We start from the raw sequence: 18,133 nt of genomic DNA, 5'->3' as shown, positions 1-18,133 counted from the left end.
TCTCATCTTACATTTACTGTTTAAAGTACACACTGATAAGGGGAAAAATACTGTTTTTAAGTGATTTCCCCAATCATTGTATCGGCAGGGGTGTTAAAATACTGATAATGGGTATAAAACTGGCTGGGTTGCAAGCGTACTCGTGGTACAAGCTTAATTAAGGTATAATATTATTGGAAGCTGGCATTCAAAAATTGAATGTACAGTTTCAGCCGTTACCCTCGAGTAAAATGTAGCAACGCCGTATCACTTTGTGTACAGGAGTAGCCTCCATTTCGAGAGATGTTAAATTGTGGCTACACCTCTTAAATGCGTATGCTGCACCACTTAAAAATGGTCTGCCCAGTGACCCGTAAGGTAACCTGTTTCTGACGTCCCGCTTTCCAGCTGCCTCCTGTTGGGCTGCCTGAGCAACGCTCGGCATGTCTATGACTACACAACTGTCTAAGATCCAGTCCTGGCTTTAGCCTTCGCTCTCCTGCCTGGCAGCGCTTCTAAGCGGAGGGGGAGGCGTCCTCCTCACAGAACAGCCAGTTGTTTAAAATCCTCCTAGGATAGTTTCAAACTCCCCCTTGTGTTGAGGGAGGGGAGCTACTGAGGGCTGGGAGGGGCTGGGCTCAAGGGGAGGGAAGGGTACCGACAGGGGGAGGAGGCTTCCTTGTTGTGCTTCTTTCCAGCCCACCCTACCCTCTCCTGTCAGTCAAGTAGGTAGTGGGATGACCCGGAAGATACATTGGCCAATAGGAGCACCAAGGCGGTGGCTTATCGCCATGGTGACAGGGGTTGTACCGGAGTGGCTGTGATCGGTTGACAGGTGCGTGACAGTTAGAGCTCTGGCAGCATGTACGGCAAAGGCAAGAGTCCCAGCAGCGGCGTGCCGTCCGACAGCCAGGCCCGCGAGAAGTGAGTGCAGGGTGGGAGGGCGGCTCTCTGCGTGCTGGCATTGTTAATACTGCGCCCCTGGGATGCGGCGAATGTGCGGCTTACCAGAGCTAGGGGAGCAGTGTAGCACACGGAGCTTCAACTGCGCACCTCACTGAGATCCTGACCGCGTCTGCCCCTGCCCCGACAGTAACCCTAATGCTCTGCCCGCACCTGCCCCAACATTGGCACCAGAACCCTGTATCAGCCTTGTCATTGCTCCATCACCATTATGGCCAAGGTCCGGAGTCTTGTCAGGGCGCCAGCTCTGACCCTGCCTGGACCATGGCCGTTCCCTTATCCTGACCCTCGCCCTCCTCTGCCTCCAGCCATAACCATTAACGAGCCCAGGTCCGCCGAACCCTGACCCTCCACCCGGGAGATCTGAGACCTGCTTCAGGCCCAGTTTCCTGCCCTGACAGTGCCCTGACCCCACAGCTCTCATCCTGCTTACGTTTCCCGGCATGTTTTCTACCTCGAGACCTGAACCTGTAGCAGGTAGCCCTGACCCACCTGCTTCCGTTCTCCTGTACGGTGCCACTGAAACTGCTAGTTTGAAACTGAAGCTCTGTTGATGCTGTCCTGATTCTGGTGGTGTTTTGACCTTTCAGCCCGGTCCCTGCCTTATTTTCTCTCACTACTTGTTCTCTTAAGCGACCTGTCCAGGCAGGTTACACGCTCACTCTTACTCTGGGGACCTGTTCTCCATGAATCTTTTGACTTATTCTTTATGACATGAAGTCTGAGTGAGACCCGTTACACCTCCAGACACACAGCTCCCATGGCGCTTCCTTCTGCCAGCTCTTCTGCACGCTCCCACGAGTGCACACCTGTGCAATATTGACATTTGAAGTTGTGCAAATATTTCGGCAACGTTTTCTTTGTGTCGATGTATTCTGTTCGGTGGATTGCATTGTAGAGTTGTGATATTTCCCCTTTGTAATATATATATATTTTTTTTTAAAATGGGTTCTCGTGGTGACAACAATCAGCATTGTTAACTTGACCACACTAGGGATGAATTATGTGTTAAATCCTGAACAGTATGGCACATAAAGAGTCTTTCCAGGTGCGCGAGAGATTACCTCATTCAGTTAGGGTTTTTATGTTCCATTCTCGCGAGTTGTGTCCTTTTTAATACAATATTATAACATTTGAACTACAAGCACCAGAATGAAAGTGAGAACAAATCTGGACTGGACTCAGTGCACATGCTTGGGAAACTTGAGAAATGTCTGTTGCATTCCACCACATCTACTTTCTAGCACTGTTACTGTGTTTTTTCTTCTGCCATCCACATATGCTATATTTTCCCACTGCTATTTGCTTTAGCAGCTTTCTTTAAAGTAGCTGGTCTCGATCTCAATAATGAATAACTTATCGGTACTAAACAACAGTTGTTAGGTGTGTTTTTATTGGTGGTTTAGTCTGTTCTCTTGACTGCATCTGGGAAGATGTTACTATGCAGACTTTATCTAGTCCTTGGGCATGACACTTCCTTTGAGCCTACAAAAACGTCCCATACAGTGTACTAACCTAGCAGCATGTGTACTGTATGATGGTATGCATATTTTTTGTTTGTTTTATACAGCACGTGGGATAATTTCGTATGACATCGGGAAAATGGAGCAACATTTATATTTATTTTTTATGATCAATGATGCTGTTTCTGCTAAAGTGAATGGGGGTGTACGTGGATACAGCCGGCTTGGATGGCCCATGGGTAAAAAATTGAGAAGAATACACTAATTTTGAGAACGTTTTGCACTCCTGCGTTTCTTCCGGGTTTAATATAAAGTATGACCTAGCCTGTAACACATGAAAGCATTTAAATGCTAACAGCGATATTTAAGAATTGGCATTCCACTGTTTCTTTGCTGATTAGCAGGTGAAATCCCTTAAAAAGATATGCAGTGTGCTGTGGAGAATACATTCCTCTCTTGCACGTGGAATTAAAAATATTGAATTCCACGTCAGAGATGGAACGTTTGGGCAACTCCCTAATCTTATTGGGTAGTCCTCTGGCCTATTTTATCTTAAGCTTGACTTATGTCTTCTCGTTAAAGACCATGCATTTTTTCCAGATTCCTTTGAAATATGTATTTTGGGTCTGCTGCTTTTCTTGAGCAGATATTCGATGCATTCAGTGCAGCACTAGGTCTTAAAAGTAATGTGCCAATGTTTCACTGACATTAAACTGTTCATCCAAACCTGAGTATCATAAAGCATTGGACCGGACTGATATCTTGAGGAGACACCAATTGTCCTTTCTATTAAATTTATCGACCTCACCCTCCGAAATGATGGTCACTTGAGAACTCTTAGTGAATTGCAATAATCAGCCCACCTTCTTTTTTAGAAGTTATTTATGTTTTTGTAGCTCTCATGAAGCAAGGCTCCTGAACCCTGTCTCCCAGGACAGGAAAGGACACTGGAAAGCAGCGTCTTCAGTCCGAGAAGAGGTACACTATTTGGGGGGCTCTTACATTCATGTACTGGAATCGCCCCTATTAATCCCTAATGTGATTTATGCTACCTATACAGTTCCCCAGTTTGATGGGCAACAGCACTTGGCATGTTGGAACCAATCGACCATGCTTTTATAGCGAAAGTGACACATGCCAGCATGCAACGTGTTGCTGATGCCAGAGCCAAGGCTGTTCTACGGGTGTCAACCATGACATGGGGCCGCTTCAAAATCACGCGGTAGCCTTGAATCTGTGGGAGGCAATCCTTAGTTGACTATGGAGGGACTTTAGGGGGGTGTAGGGCTCAGCCAAAAAAAGATACCTGATACTGCCTCCAGTACGTTTCTTTGATAAGCAACTACGTTATATTAGCATATGAAGCAACACGTGGGCTTATTGGCACAAATTAACTAACTATTTGGTAATTTTTTTGTACATCAGGTCATGTTTCAAAGGTTAGTTTAACAGTTTTATTGTACGGGAATATAGGAAGACCCTGCATCTCTGTTGTAATATTTTTTATGGAAAATGCACATCCCAAACCACCTCAGAAATGTTAAAATTGTGTACTGTAATTCTTAACCAAACTCCAAATTTATTGTGAGAACTTAAATAAATCACGGCTCCATTTAATTTTTGTACTTTTTTGATGTATATCCCTCCGTTTTTTAACATAGATTACTAGGGCATACGACACCACACTGCTGCATGTTCCCTGGTGTTGGCAAACTACCCGTGACGAGCCTGTCTTTCTCTGACTGGGAGTTGAGCAACTGCGTCTGTGAGCTGTGACCTTTGAGCTCCTCGGGGCAGAGGGAGGAGAGGTAGAGATGGCGTCAGAGGGCAGGTCTGCTGTTTCCCAGGACTGCCGCTCAGCCTCCTCCCTGGCACAGCAGAGAAACGTAGTAAGAAATGGGATTGTTTTGTTATGCAAGGCGTGATCTCTGCTGTCCAGAGGCTCTTGGTTCCGCACTAGAAGTGGGGTCTTGGCAAACGCTGCCTCCGAGGATTTTAGAGGGTGGGTTATATAAGCCATTTTTCATAACAAACGTACAGGTGAGGCTGCAGGCGAGCTCGCTGACTGACTCAATCTGTGAAATTAAAGGAAGGGCTGGCAGATGGCAGAGTGAGGCAAGTGTTCAGCTCCATTTCCAAATTGTCAACATCAATGTGAGGCTAAACGTTCGTCTGATCGTCAGAGGGTAAAATATTGCATACATAGGCTAAGTAGTTGATGGAACGCGTGCAAGAGAACAATTCTCCAACGCTATATATATTTGGCCAGTGTGGCTGTAGTAGGTATAGCTGTCCTAGGACCTCTGTGAATAGCCTTCCTCACAGATACCTGTTGTTCTTTGTACTTTCCGTCAGTAGTGCTAGGTTGCTGTATACTGTTGATGTTTGGATGTGTTCAGGGCAGCTGCGACTCCTTCGTAAGGCGAAGGGGCGTCGCCCCACTGGATTTTAGTAAAAGGAAAAATGAAATGAGAATAGCACCATGTTATTATCATTTTATTTTTCCTGGGAGTAAGGGGACGAGGTGGGGCTGGGCTGGAGAGAGCTGGAGGATGGCTGGAGGAGGCGTATGTGCTCCATGAAGTGCGCATATCTGTTTGGCCGGCCATGTTGGGTCAGCCAAACAGACATGTGCACTTTGTATGTTCTCTACCTGGCTGTATTTCACAGCTGAGTGGAGACTATGCACAGGCTCCCACTCCCAATCTGAGTGCCAAAGCAGGCCACTCAGACCAATCACGACACTGCTGTCATGCTGCTGACAGCAGCTTCATGATTGGTTGGGAGCCTGTGTGCTGCCGGGAAAAGGACGTGGACAGAGGGGAGACTAACTGCGTCTCACAAATGAGAAGGCAAGTGGGTTTTTAAAAAAAATATATACTTTTATTGAAATTTTGTCATCCCTCACAGTAATATTTACATCATATGTCAATCTATAACTCCCAACTTTTCCTAAACTTAAACTTATAACATCCAGTCACACCTTCCGCATCCCTCAGTTAGGTGTAGTATTTTGAGCTGTATCAGTTGAAAGCTTACTTTTTGTAGCCCCTTGCAATGGGGATTTACTCCAGTCGCCTTCATCTAGGTCTCCTACATCTATTGCCCATCTGTTCTGTAGTTTATCCATTGAGGGGTGTATTTCGTATTACCATGCCATATGTCTGGGATACTAGTTTTGTCTCCACTCTCCCTGACTTCTAGTGGGGAGTCTTCCTTTGTCTCCTCATCTGGTGAAATACTCTTTTTAAGGGCGTGTGTTGGACCTGGCCCTTCTGACTGGGTCAGCTCCAAACATTTTGTCTTCCTCCTCCTATTTTTTCATGACCTTTTTGTTGACGTTAGGACTCTGAGGACTTTACCACTGTTGATCAGTGCTAAAGGGCATTTGCTCTCCCTTCTAAACTTGGTATGATTGGCTTACACCTGATTGGCACATTTAATTTACCTGTAAGTCCCTATACAGTGATATCCCTATACTCTGGCCTGTAAATTAAATGCTACTATGGGCCTGCAGTGCAGCTTGTGCCACCCTCAGAAGTAGCATTTCAAACCTGTCTCAGGCCTGCTACCGCAGGGCCTGCGTGCACAGTTTACTGTCACAGGGACCTGGCATCTAAATTTACTTGCCAGGCCTGGAACTTCCCTTTTAATACATATGTCACCCCCAAGGTAGGCCCTACCTAGCCCTAGGGCAGGGTGCTGTGTATGTAAATGTTAGGACAGATGTCTTCATGTACTACATGTCCTAGTAGTGTCAAACAGCCTATTTGGATTCTCACTACTGTGAGTGCTGCCTCTCTCATAGAACTAAATACCCTAACATCTCATAGGACTAAATACCCTAACATCTGTTTAAGTGGTATTGTCTGATCTATGAGGGGTGGGTAGGCATGATTAGTATGGTTGTAATGGTACTGAGAAATGATGCTTACTGGTGTAGTGGATTTTTCATTACCATTATAGAAATGGTCTTTTAGAAAGTGAGCATTTCTCCGTGCTTATGACTCTGGTGTTTTGCAGCTTGCCTTCATTCCACGTCTGGGGCAGAGTGACAGCTGGGCTTTGAGCATAATTTTCAGACAGCCTGTTCACAGGAAGGGTGAAGGTGTCGCACAAATGCATCTGCATATTGAATGGTTTTCCTGGGCTGGGAGAAGTGTGAGGCCAGGGCACAGCCTTGCATCTGTAAAGGCTGTGCCCTGGCCTTACACAAAGGGCTTGTTTTCCCCCCACTGATGTCTGGAGCCAGTGCTGGAGGAGAACGGGGATATCCCTGGAACTAGTTAGTGCTGGTTGTATCCCCTTCTCCCGCCTTTTGTGGAGGCTGCACAAAATGAGTATAAGTACAGGGGGTTGTGCTCCACATTTTTAGAGCTCTTTTTGGACTGGGGACCAAACCTCTGCCAGAGGTGCCTGACTGCGGAAAGGAATCATCTGGACTGTTCTTCATGTGTTGGCCTGCTGCCTCGTATTTGCTGGGTAGACTAAAGGACTCATCTGGATTGTTTTTCTGCATGTTGACCTGCTGCCAGCTGCTCCCTGACTTTGGGGTTCCCTCTACACTGTTGGGCTGCCCAGAGGAACCGCCACCTACTTAGCTGTGCTGGCCTCCTGTCTTGTGTTTTCCCTACCAGTGTTCTTCCGGGGGATGGCACGGGGTTAATATTGTCTTGCAACTGCCTGGCTCACTGTGTGCCTCGGCCCTAGAACTCTGCATCTTGTGAGTGCCTCATTTCCTTTTGGTTCTGTTACCGTAGTGCGTGAAAAGCACTTTTGCTGCAATCCTTGCCGGTTTGGGCACGAGGAATCGCCTGTGTCACCCTGTGTGCCCCCCCGCCCTGACATGGGAGGAGTTGCGAGGAGCCGTGTACATTGTGTGGATGAGCGCGCTCCCTGTGGTGCCCCAGGACACAAGCAGGGACTTATTCCTGCCGCTGGAGCCCGAATTACAAGGTGCTTCAAGTAGCAGTAGTACTGGGTGTTGTGTCATGGAAGGACTGATCACCGCCGCAGCCCAGGTCAACTGCAAAGGGCCCATGAGGCCATCCTTGGCCACACTGGTGCAGAAGCCAGCAAGCCGCATTGTGAGGATGCGGGCGGCTGACGTTTTCTGCCAAAAATATTCCTCGGCTCATGGCGCCCCGCCGGAGGGGTACCTCCACGCCGCCTGGGTGACCACCGACCTCCCTGCAGCCTTGCAGTGGGTGTGGAATGCTGGTTCAACGAGACCTCAGCGCAGGCTGAATTGCTTCCTTGCCTGCTCTCCCGGTAGAAAGAGAGCTGAGGGGGAGCTGGGCTGCTTCCAACCAAAGGAGGCCTGGAGGACTTCCCCTACTGCTGGGGCGGTTCTTGTGGTCACTAGTCCCATGCAGAACGGAGAGAAACCATCAACGGAGGTTCCGTTCCCGCTCAGAGTAAGGACGTACCGTATTTCCATAATAGGAGCACCAGGGCTCTTATGCAGACCTGGGGAGATCTGTCTTCACCGAGAAACTCTCTTCCTCCCTCCTCCCCCCTGCCCCCTCCCAAAAAAAGGAGCGCAAGTCACCCACAAACTTCAAAGAGAAGTTGGGGGGGCTTGACACCCCCAGGTTGGGTATACTTGTCCAGAGAGGCATCTCGAACATGGCTCGCAAGGCAATAGAGAAACCCTTGACAGAGGCCCTGTCCCTGCTGAGCCTCTGTGGTTTACCCCATACCTTATATAGGAAACGCAGATGCGCTGCCGTCTCCGTGTAGAAGGTGCTTCCATGACAAGTTCTTGGCTGTTCTGATATGGGTACTTTGACATATGCATTTTTGGTGCCTGGGGTGTGCCAGATGGGACTGCTTACTCTTATGTGCACTCATGTTGTTGATGTTGTTTTATGGTTTATGCCATTGGGAAAGGTTTCCCTCCTGTGTGTATTCATGATGATACCTTATCATGGTTAATCTGACAAGTGCATTCTTGGTGATGATGACAACCTGACTACAACTGGTGTTGCAGGATACTAGTAATCTATATGTTTTATGCAATACAGTTTATTTTTATATTACTTGTGTTTCCTTTGTGGTGTATTTATTGTGTCACGTGTGTTGTGTATGTTGTGCAAACGTTTTACAAATGACCTCTGGGTTAAGCCTGATTGCTCATGCCAAACTACCAAGGGGGTGAGCAGGGATCCCTCGCCCTTACTAGAGTGGTGGGTTCTGCCTGGTTTAGGTGCATACCCCAGCCAACCAGAAACGTCATTTCTAACAGAGTGGGATAGTTGGCCATATTTAAGACGTTGTGTGATGCCCATCTGGTATTCTTTCCAGAGGTGTGAGAAGGGGACCATCCCGTTAAGCGTCCCACACATCCACCATTGTGGATAATCCTGGGACGTCCTATCCTTTGAACCCCCGCAATGAAGAAACCTCTTTCAGCATAGTGCCCTCTTATAATAGGGTCCTTGGAGTTAGTTTATTATGCCAGCCCCTTTCTTTTGTGAGTTTCCTCTAGCTTTCTATCACCCTGAGGGTCTCCGGGCTTGTGTGCAGGGTGCGGGGGTGGGGGGAGGGGAGGGAATGCACCATGCAGTGCATGGATATAGATGTGTGTTCCCATCCCTGCTCTCAGCCTCCAAAACTTAGGCTTATTCCCCCTCTGTGTATGCCCACTCATTCACCACGCTCGCCTGTGCTGTTTCATAATACTTTCTTACATTAGGTAGTGCTATACCCCCTTCAAATTTGGATCTTTGTAGTGTTTTCAAAGAGATCCTTGGCTGACCTTCTGCCCATATCAAGTTTGTGTCAAGTTATCTACCTTATTGAAGAACATCTTGGGTACTCTGTATGGTGTGTTCTGTAATATATAAAACAGCCTTAAGAAGTGCTATCTTTTTAAAGATCGCTGCCTTCCCTAGCAAGGAAAGTGGCATCGATTGCCAGTATCCCACCTCTTGTTCAAGGCGCTGCAGCTGTGGTGCCAAATTAGCCTCATAGTATTTGTCCGTGTAGTGGGTTATCCAAATCCCCAAATATTTATATTTGGTTCGCTCTAATTGGAGTGGCAGTGTGAATTGGGTATCTCTATCTGTCTTCCAATGGGAACAGTAATGATTTGTCGCAATTTATAGCAAATCCTGAATGTGTGGTATTCTACTTTGAATACTGTGCTGATTCAATAATGAACCTTGGAGAAGCAGTTGTTTACAATTTATTAGTCTGCCGGTCTTTCACTGAATCTGAGGAATGTGTGTGTGTCATGTGCATACATTTGCAACTTTACTTATTAGTTTTGAATTACATAGGGTGTCTATAATGATACACACGATTCTGTCTAATGGAAGGTAGCATGGATCTTTAGTTTACCCAACATGGTGGACTCCATTTATTGGAGATTTAGATTTGGTGTGATACTGTTTATGAACAAACCAATGAATGCGAAGACTGTCCCTCTCATGATATGTAGGTGAGGTAACCTAATAGAACTAATTAGTGTATTGTATCAAAGGTGACTGGTATGCCTTGCAGGATTGGTGTAGGGTCCATGACCTAAGGCTTTCAACAATTTATGCTTAAAATGGACACTAGCAGGAGTACTGCATTAAAAATATCTGTGTTTTGATATGGGTTCCAAGTGGCTATTGCGGCTCATCTTGATACAGTACCGAATCACAATGAAATCTTATATGGTATTGTTTTAAGAGTACATTAACTACCCTTCACAGTCATTTGCATTGAAATTAGAGCAGACTAGAAAAGGCATTCTCTTCTCACACAGAATCATTTCTAGCCCACCTGGAACCACCACTGACTTCCTAGCTACTGGCATGAGAGTTATTTCACTTTTACCCGAGTTTAAAAAAATAAATAAAATCTTACACCTCCTAGAGCCACACTCCTCCTCATTAACATATGAAGTCATCGAAGACTGCAAAAAAATACTTGTCCTCAAATCATGTAATTACCTTTCAGGTGCAAGGGCCTGATATAAATGTGTTCAGATGCTCTACCAGCATCCACACATTTAACACTTGATCCTCTTTTCCTTTAATGCTGAACGTCAATAATGCCATTACCTTTTTCTCCACCACAGAAAACATCTCGAAATCAGTAGTTTAACCTTTTCAGGCCTGTTTAGACAAACAAAATGTATTTGACTCCCATTTGCAGGCGAGCGACTAGGACATGTTTTAGAAACAACACTTCTAATTTTCTTTCATGCCTCTCTGTTTTTGAGATAAGAGAATCATCACCATCTTACTGTTACTCAACATTCCAGTGGCACCCTAGAAAGTAGACCACACAGTATTTCTAGACTGCTTGCAGTCTTTCAGAACATCATCTAGCAAAGCCATGAAACTGTTCAAATAACAAGGTGATAAAAAGTGAAAATGTTTCAGTGCCCATTGATCAGGGCTGCACTTGGCTATTTTAACACTCTGGAATTTTCTGGTGGACTTTAGAATGGGGGTTGCTTTCAGAGCTGGATGGATTCCAAAGACCCAGTCTTCAAGGCCCAAGGCCCCGTTTTAGTGGTGGCATCCTGCAGTATGGTGTTGGTGTGAACATTTTTGCCATGGCTGATTTTGGTTTCCTAGCTGATCCTGCCTTTGATTCTCCCTTCTCCCTTTGGCATATCCTCAAACTCCTTTCATACATCATCCTCTTCAGTGTTTAAAAGAAACCCTTCGAATGTCTAATACTTCTTTTCCCCTTAATTTAGACTTCCATCCATCTGTACTTTAAATGTCTTGGACACGTTTTTTCGACATCTTAAAGCTGTCCTGGCCTGAGGTTTCAATGTGGAATTAAGGACACGCTATTTAGGCCAAAAATAAGTTTTGCATTTGGGTGGAATCCCTTAATTCTAGAGCCACAGTTCTGCTTTCATTCTTTCCATTCTGTGCCAAAACAGTTGCCCTGAGCAAATAAGCAGGAAACTTTAAGGTCATATTCCAGAAATTACTGGTTTATAAAAATGAATGAACACTATTGTGAAATCATGTAAACTTTCTGATGATGACAGTAACAATGTTTGTTTTTATCAGTGGTGAAATGGAGGTAAAGCAGAGTTGTCTTTCACTGAATTATCTAGAGGTGGTGAGTCCAGAGATGTTTAAGCTGCTCAAACTCTACAGCAGCCATACAGAAATAATGGATTGTGTCAAAAGACACATTTAATAAATGCTTCCACACCTTGCCATGTGTCTATGTGGGTAAGGGTCCTTACCCTTTATGTATGATGGAATGATTAGTATGGTTCACTGGGGTCCTGTACAGGACAACACATTTGAGCCTTGCACACTTGAGCAGACCAATCAATAATCAGTGTTATAAGGGACACCACTAGAAAGAAACTACAAACCAAGTTGCTCCAATTCAAACTTATCTTGAATAAAGAAATACATTTTACAACTATGCCAATGAATCTGTATTCCTTATGTAGTAATTGACTGGCAGTGATGCAATTGGACCTAGTCCTCTGCCAGCATATTTTGGTACGTTCAGATATTAGCAAAACCTCCAACTGCATGACAAGAGCCTCTGTCATTTTTCATCTTGTCTTGCTCTGTAACAGAGTATGGATATTGAATCGAAGCCCTTCAGACCACACTCCACATGCTTTCCACTTTCCACTCCCTGCTTCTCAAACAAGTAGTTTGTGAGCTACTGCTAGCTCTCCAGCCACCTCCAAGTATCTCTCCTTTGTGCAGTCCAGGTGTGTTGCTCTACAATGCCAAAGAATGCAGCACTCTTAGTCTGAGTAATGAATTTATTAACGCGCTTCCCAGATGTCAAATAAAAGCAGACGGAAATATGAACATAAGCATTTAACTTGAATGCAGTGAAACACGTGTACATGCCAAAATACTCACAGCAGTTAAACAATGACGGACCGAAAATCCAAAAATGCAAAATACATCAACAATGAATATATGCAGTGAAAATATATATATGCATAGTCAAGCTAGATAATTAAGAATTAAAACGCATCACCATTGGGGTTTGAATTCTTCATCCTTGCTAGCATCAAGCCGAGGAACCCTGGATGGCTGAGGCAGGAGGTCTTCCCAACATGGGATTTGTTCCCTGAACCATGTGTCCTCATTCAGGCAAGCTTCTTCTACCTCAGTGCCAAGATTCCTCACCTTTATAAACCTTAAACAAACTCAAGAGGAAGATTCTAGCAATCTCCTCCTCCCTTCGGTTATGAAATGCAAGCGCTGGCTGTACTTGGTTTGCGTCGAAAACACACAAAAGAACGGGCCCTGCCCCAATGCACATTCCAGAGACAGAGGAGCTGTACTTTTCCTTGATGAAAACATTCCCAGGCTGAGGCTCTCTTATCACATCTACCTTCCATATCCCCCATGTTGTGTTGTAACATGGTGCAACCCTGTGCTGGTGAGAAGAGAGCAAACAAGGTTGGTGTGGAAAAAACCCTCCGCCCCACGCTGTGACGGCATCTGAAGCTAAGCACAAAATGGAGTTAGTGGTCAAGATGGAGTCGGCGGTCAAACGCACATAGCATTACACCAGGCTATTAAATTTGATGCTTTTGCTTTGTTGAATTAATATGTGTATTCAAAATTAAAATGGGTGTGGATTTGAGATGAAAATGTTTGTACTTTCAGAATTTATAAGCTGGTGTTTGGAGAAAAATGGTTGAAGTTGGAAAATGTATTTCAATTTGATATTTGAGTGATAAATGATGTAGCATTGAGGAGTCTTATTACTCCTATTATTACCTTGGTGACAGGGGCATTGCAACTATGGCTGTTCTGTATTATCCATGTAGAGGCATTCCAAATGGATAAAGCCTTTTTTTTTACATTATTACTGGCAGTGCTGCCCGATGCTCTGAGAGGATCACTGCAGACAATTTTGCATTGGGTGGCCACTAATATAATCTTGTCTGACATGATCACGATTAAAACTCTAATCATATTAGTAGCTCAGGATGATTTTCATTGAATACAAGTAGCTATTATTACATAAATGGTTGGCATCCCTTGATCTACTCTAGTCAGAATCTGGCACTGTATTGTGTTTTTAAATAACAGGAGCAATGTCCTCATTCCTGTGTTCCCTCTAAGCTATGTTCTATTAAAATGTATCTCTTTAGTTGTTTTCCACATGAGAGAATAAGGAATTAGATAACAAGAAGGCTTCGGCATAGGGTTATACCTAATTGTTTATGTAGCCTAGCATGTTGATGCTTACCTCTGAAATGAAACCAGTTTAACAGTAGAACGTGTTCAGGTAAATAACACTGGGCATTCATCCATCTTGACCAGTAGTGCCAGTACTATTGTGTCCCAATTATCTCAGGCTGTACAAGCAGTCCCTTGTCTACAGTTTTTCAGGAGAGTTGCCAGTTCCGCTCTACAACACTTCTGTCTGTGCTACAACTGTGCTTCGGTGTTTGGTTCCTTGTTGGTCTTCCAATTCAACAGTATGTTTCTGCTAGCAATCACCAAAGCTACGTCTATGAACTTAAATACTTGTTTAGTATGTTTTGACATATGTACTCTTCCAGTAATCATACCACAGAATTAAGCTCACCAGAGACTTTGATTATCAGTGCCTGTATTTCTTCTTCTCCCGTACCATGTGGAAAAGTCATTTGTGTTATCTGGCAATGAGTACAAGCATCAGACACATGTGTTATACATATGGGCAATCCTACTAAGGGACTAATACATTTGGTGTAAATAATTGAATTGTGTGAATGTAAATCTGAGTGTTCTTGTTACTGTTTTACTGTATGCCAAGATTCTTTGCCATTCCCTGTCTTTAAGTACTTAAAGTATTCTTCCTATCTTGCTTGTCATCCCATCTCCCCTCTAGTGTTAAAATGTTTGTGTTCAGGGTGGGCGGGGTGGGAGTGGGAAAAATTGTGAGCATAATGTAGCTACTCCATGTCTGTATGTCCAATCTGTCAAGAATACAAATAGGATTTCAGAGTGAGGAGGTTTGTTATCTTCTCCTCAAAACCTATTTTCCTGCTTTTATTAACACACTATATGGTATAAACTGCCCCACTGTCTATCTATACTGCTCTACAAGGGTTTTAAATGAATGGAAAGTTTCCCTAGAGTACAAGTCCCCAACAGTGGTTATTCCTGCCTCCAGTTATGTTGTCTTACCATATGGCTTCATGATATTCTTAAATCGAGGCAGGCAGCACAGCAGTATTTCAATAGTGTATAAAAGAGTTGAATCCACCCGCTGCAGATACTTAGTCCAGCAATAATATGCTGTCCAAAGTACTGTGGGTTGTGAAGTGGAGAATTTCAAGGTTGCATGCAGGGCTGGCTTTAGCACTGGTGGCACCCAGTGTGACAGTCTTTTTTTGGTGCCAAACTCCCCCCACCCCCCTTTGACCTCCTGCTCATATCCCACACCACCACCTGGCGAAAGTGCCCATTATCTCTCCATAGCACCTCTCTGACATACATTTTGTTTGTTTTCAGTAGCGGTCAGTCATTTTTGCAGGGAAGGGGGCAGAACTCGCACACAGAGCCCACCCCTAATATACATTCCCGCATGCATCAAACATTAATAAAAAAAAAAATCACCTACCTGCAGCTCTGGCTCTGAGATCCCAGGAGGGTTGGGACTGCTGACCTCACCCTGGTCAGCCAATGGGTGAAGGCAGCAGTCCCAATTCATCTCAGTGTGGGATGGTGTCTGTGAGAGTTGCTTACCCCAGTGACGAGTTGTCACTGATTGACACTCGGCCTTGTGCACTTCATGGCTTAAATCTGATGTGCCCAGGACTGAGGCAATCAGTAACGCTCCCCCTCGTCATTAGGGGGAGGGCCACAAGGACATTTGCTGAGCGGAGGAGGTCATGCCCACAGTAGCTGTGACATCCTTAGCCCAGCAAAGAAGCGCAGGCAGCCAGGAGCCTGCGTATTTAGCACATATCTAGCTCCTGGCTGCCTAACCCGAAAATAAAGAGTATCTGTCAGGATGACCTTTGCTTAGCCTGACAGACACACTTCTTGATGGGCAATAGGTGAGGGGGCGTAGTCCCCCAGCCCCTATGGACAGGCCACAGCTGTTTGCTTTAAAGCATTGGTAAAGGCTGGCTTTAATAGTCCACTCAGCTGTCCACATAAAATATGTATCTATTCTTTGCAGTAGGCATATTAACCCTCTACTATACTTTATGCAGAGCCTAGACTGCCACTAGACAATACTCTGATCTGTTCTAGCAGGAACAATAGTCGCACATTATCTTGACCTTTTTATTGCTGCCTGAAAGCTGGACCCCCAAGGAACACTGCAACAGGTGTTTTTGAATCTTAAGTTATTGCTAAACACAGCCCTCTCTCCCCCACCAAGGTCAGTGCCTCCCTTCCAGGTCAGAACCCAGTTCAGCTGAACTGGTCATACCGCCCTAAAGCTGGCCCTAGTAGCAACTTTATTCCCTTAAATAGGTACCCACCTTTGTTGACACTAATCTCTGCTCTCTCTGCATCAATCCCCTCATCTGTCCAGTGCATTGACCATAGCCACTGAGCTGCCAGAAGTTTCAAAGTTGGGTTTTCCTAGGCCCTTACCAGCCAGATTATGCATATCCTTCCCTGTTGCTAGTCGTCTGTGTACATTCCCCCATAACAGCCCAGATTGTAGACTCTGCAGTCTCTTAAAGAACAGTCCTTTTACTATCACAGGCTTTCCCAAAAAAAGATAAAGCAGTCTAGACAATATCAACTTATTGCTCCTCAGCCCAGTGTGAAAGAGGACGTCTGCACCAAAATGAAAGTGATTGTTTCATTGTAGTCACTAATCAATCAATATTGCCCCTTCAACGTCTGAAAGGTAAATTTGAACACATATAGATAATGCCCCTGCAAGGGGATTCCACCAGGACTAAGTCACAGAATATTTTGGCCTGGGTTATCCACAGGATATTTTGGCAAACTAGCTATGTGGTTACGCTCACAGTTGGTCAATAAATTAAAGAATTCGAAACAGACCTGCTATGGCTGGAACTACACACTGTGGTTGATCACACATACCAATGAATAATTGTTAAGCAAAAAAAGAAAAACTATAACATATCGGTAGAGAGACTGAGGGGAATCAGTTATAAGGACTACCTGGAAGAACAACACTGTGACTAGGACAGGGCTGGGCAACTGCTGGCATGGTTGACAGAAGACCCATTTGCCTCATTGGCTCTACCACTGGTGATATTTGCTACACACAAAAAGATACAAACCAGATATTTGCTACATACTATACTGAATTGCATGCCTCCTTTCTTGCTCGACACAGTAAATGTAATGACCTACTTGCACTGGATTTCAGTAACCAACTTGACAAAAGAACAGAGGCACCTATTAGAAATGCCACTAACTCCTGCAGAAATTGGGAACGCAACAGACTAGTATTGGCTCAATTTTGAGTCGCTGTGTATCCGCTGATGACACATAGATAATCCTCAGCAAGGCCCTCCTTCTTACACGATGAGTCATTCCCTCTGCAAATAAGTGTTGCTCTTCCTCATCTCTCATTGCTCCCCCCACGGGGAAGGCAGCAACTCTGTTGCGTCCCAGGCTACACTTGCTGCTAGAAGGGGGTGCTGTGAGAGCCAAATAAGGCTAGGCCCAGCCAGCCGCTGCCACCTAGTACAACCACGCACAAAGAAACAATAAGGTGCTTCAGGGGTGGCAGAACAATCCCTGACTGTTCATTGAAAGCACCAATCCTGTTTGAGAGCCCAATCAATCAATCAAGGTAATTTATAAGGCACGCTACTCACCCGTCAGGGTCTCAAGGCACAGGGGAGGGAAGCTACTGGTCGAATAGCCATGTCTTGAGGCATTTCCTGAAAGTCAGGAGGTCCTGGGTCTGGTGTAGGTGCAGTGGTAGGGAGTTCCAGGTCTTGGCGGCGAGGTGAGAAAAGGATCTTCCTCCGGTGTTGGTGCGGCGAATGTGGGGGACGGAGGCAAGGGCGAGGCTGGCGGAGTGGAGCTGGCGGGTGGGGGTGTGGAAGGTGAGTCTGTCGTTGAGGTAGTTCGGGCCTGTGTTGTGGAGGGCTTTGTGTGCATGGGTGAGGAGTTTGAAGGTAATCCTCTTCGATACGGGTTGCCAGTGTAGTTCTCTGAGGTAAGTGAGAAACAATAAAGGGGTTCCCTAAAGAATGCTAGTAGCTCAATCAGGGAAAATTATGAGTAAGAGAAACTACAGCGTGAGCTACAATAATCATATATGCTCTGAAGATCAGATAGTTCTCTGAGGTGGGCAGAGATGTGGTCGTGGCGTGGGACGTCGAGGATGAGTCGGGCGGAGGCGTTTTGGATGCGTTGCATTTTCGTTTGTAGTTTGGCTGTGGTTCCTGCATAGTGCGTTGGAGGTATTGAGCTCTTTGCGCTTTGCTGTCTTCCAGAAAGCGGGATAGTTGGCTGTTCATGATTTTCTCAGTGACCTTCACTGGGAAGGGGAGGAGGGAGATGGGCCGGTAGTTCTTGGGGTCATCTGGGTCCGCTTTGGGCTTCTTCAACAGGGAGTTGACCTCGGCGTGTTTCCAGCTCTCCAGGAAGGAGGCTGTTTCGAAGGAGCTGTTGATGGCGCAGAGGTGGGGGCGATGATGGTGCGGGCACGGGTCCGAGGGGGAGCCGGAGTGGATGGAGGCCATGGTGTTGATGGTGTCTTTGTTGTTGACGTGGGTCCAGGCGCATAAGACGTTGGTGTTGCTTGGTGTGTTAGGTTCGTGGTTGTCTATGGATGGC

The 18,133-nt window shown here is 45.5% G+C and overlaps 1 protein-coding gene across 4 annotated transcripts in view; it reads left to right on the top strand.

Annotated features, from left to right (window-relative positions):
• Positions 1-789: 789 nt before the first annotated feature.
• Positions 790-18,133, top strand: part of SSBP2 (single stranded DNA binding protein 2) — a 919,192-nt gene continuing 901,848 nt past the window's right edge. For all 4 annotated transcript variants that reach the window (XM_069224652.1, XM_069224643.1, XM_069224635.1 and 1 more), the window contains exon 1: positions 790-903. In XM_069224652.1, coding sequence (XP_069080753.1) covers positions 842-903 — 62 coding nt within the window. In that variant the 5' untranslated portion in view covers positions 790-841. The remainder of the gene's footprint in view (positions 904-18,133) is intronic.

The sequence above is a fragment of the Pleurodeles waltl genome, chromosome 1_1 (assembly GCF_031143425.1).
Source record: "Pleurodeles waltl isolate 20211129_DDA chromosome 1_1, aPleWal1.hap1.20221129, whole genome shotgun sequence".
Taxonomy (NCBI): domain Eukaryota; kingdom Metazoa; phylum Chordata; class Amphibia; order Caudata; family Salamandridae; genus Pleurodeles; species Pleurodeles waltl.
This window is presented reverse-complemented; position numbering and strand designations above follow the sequence as displayed.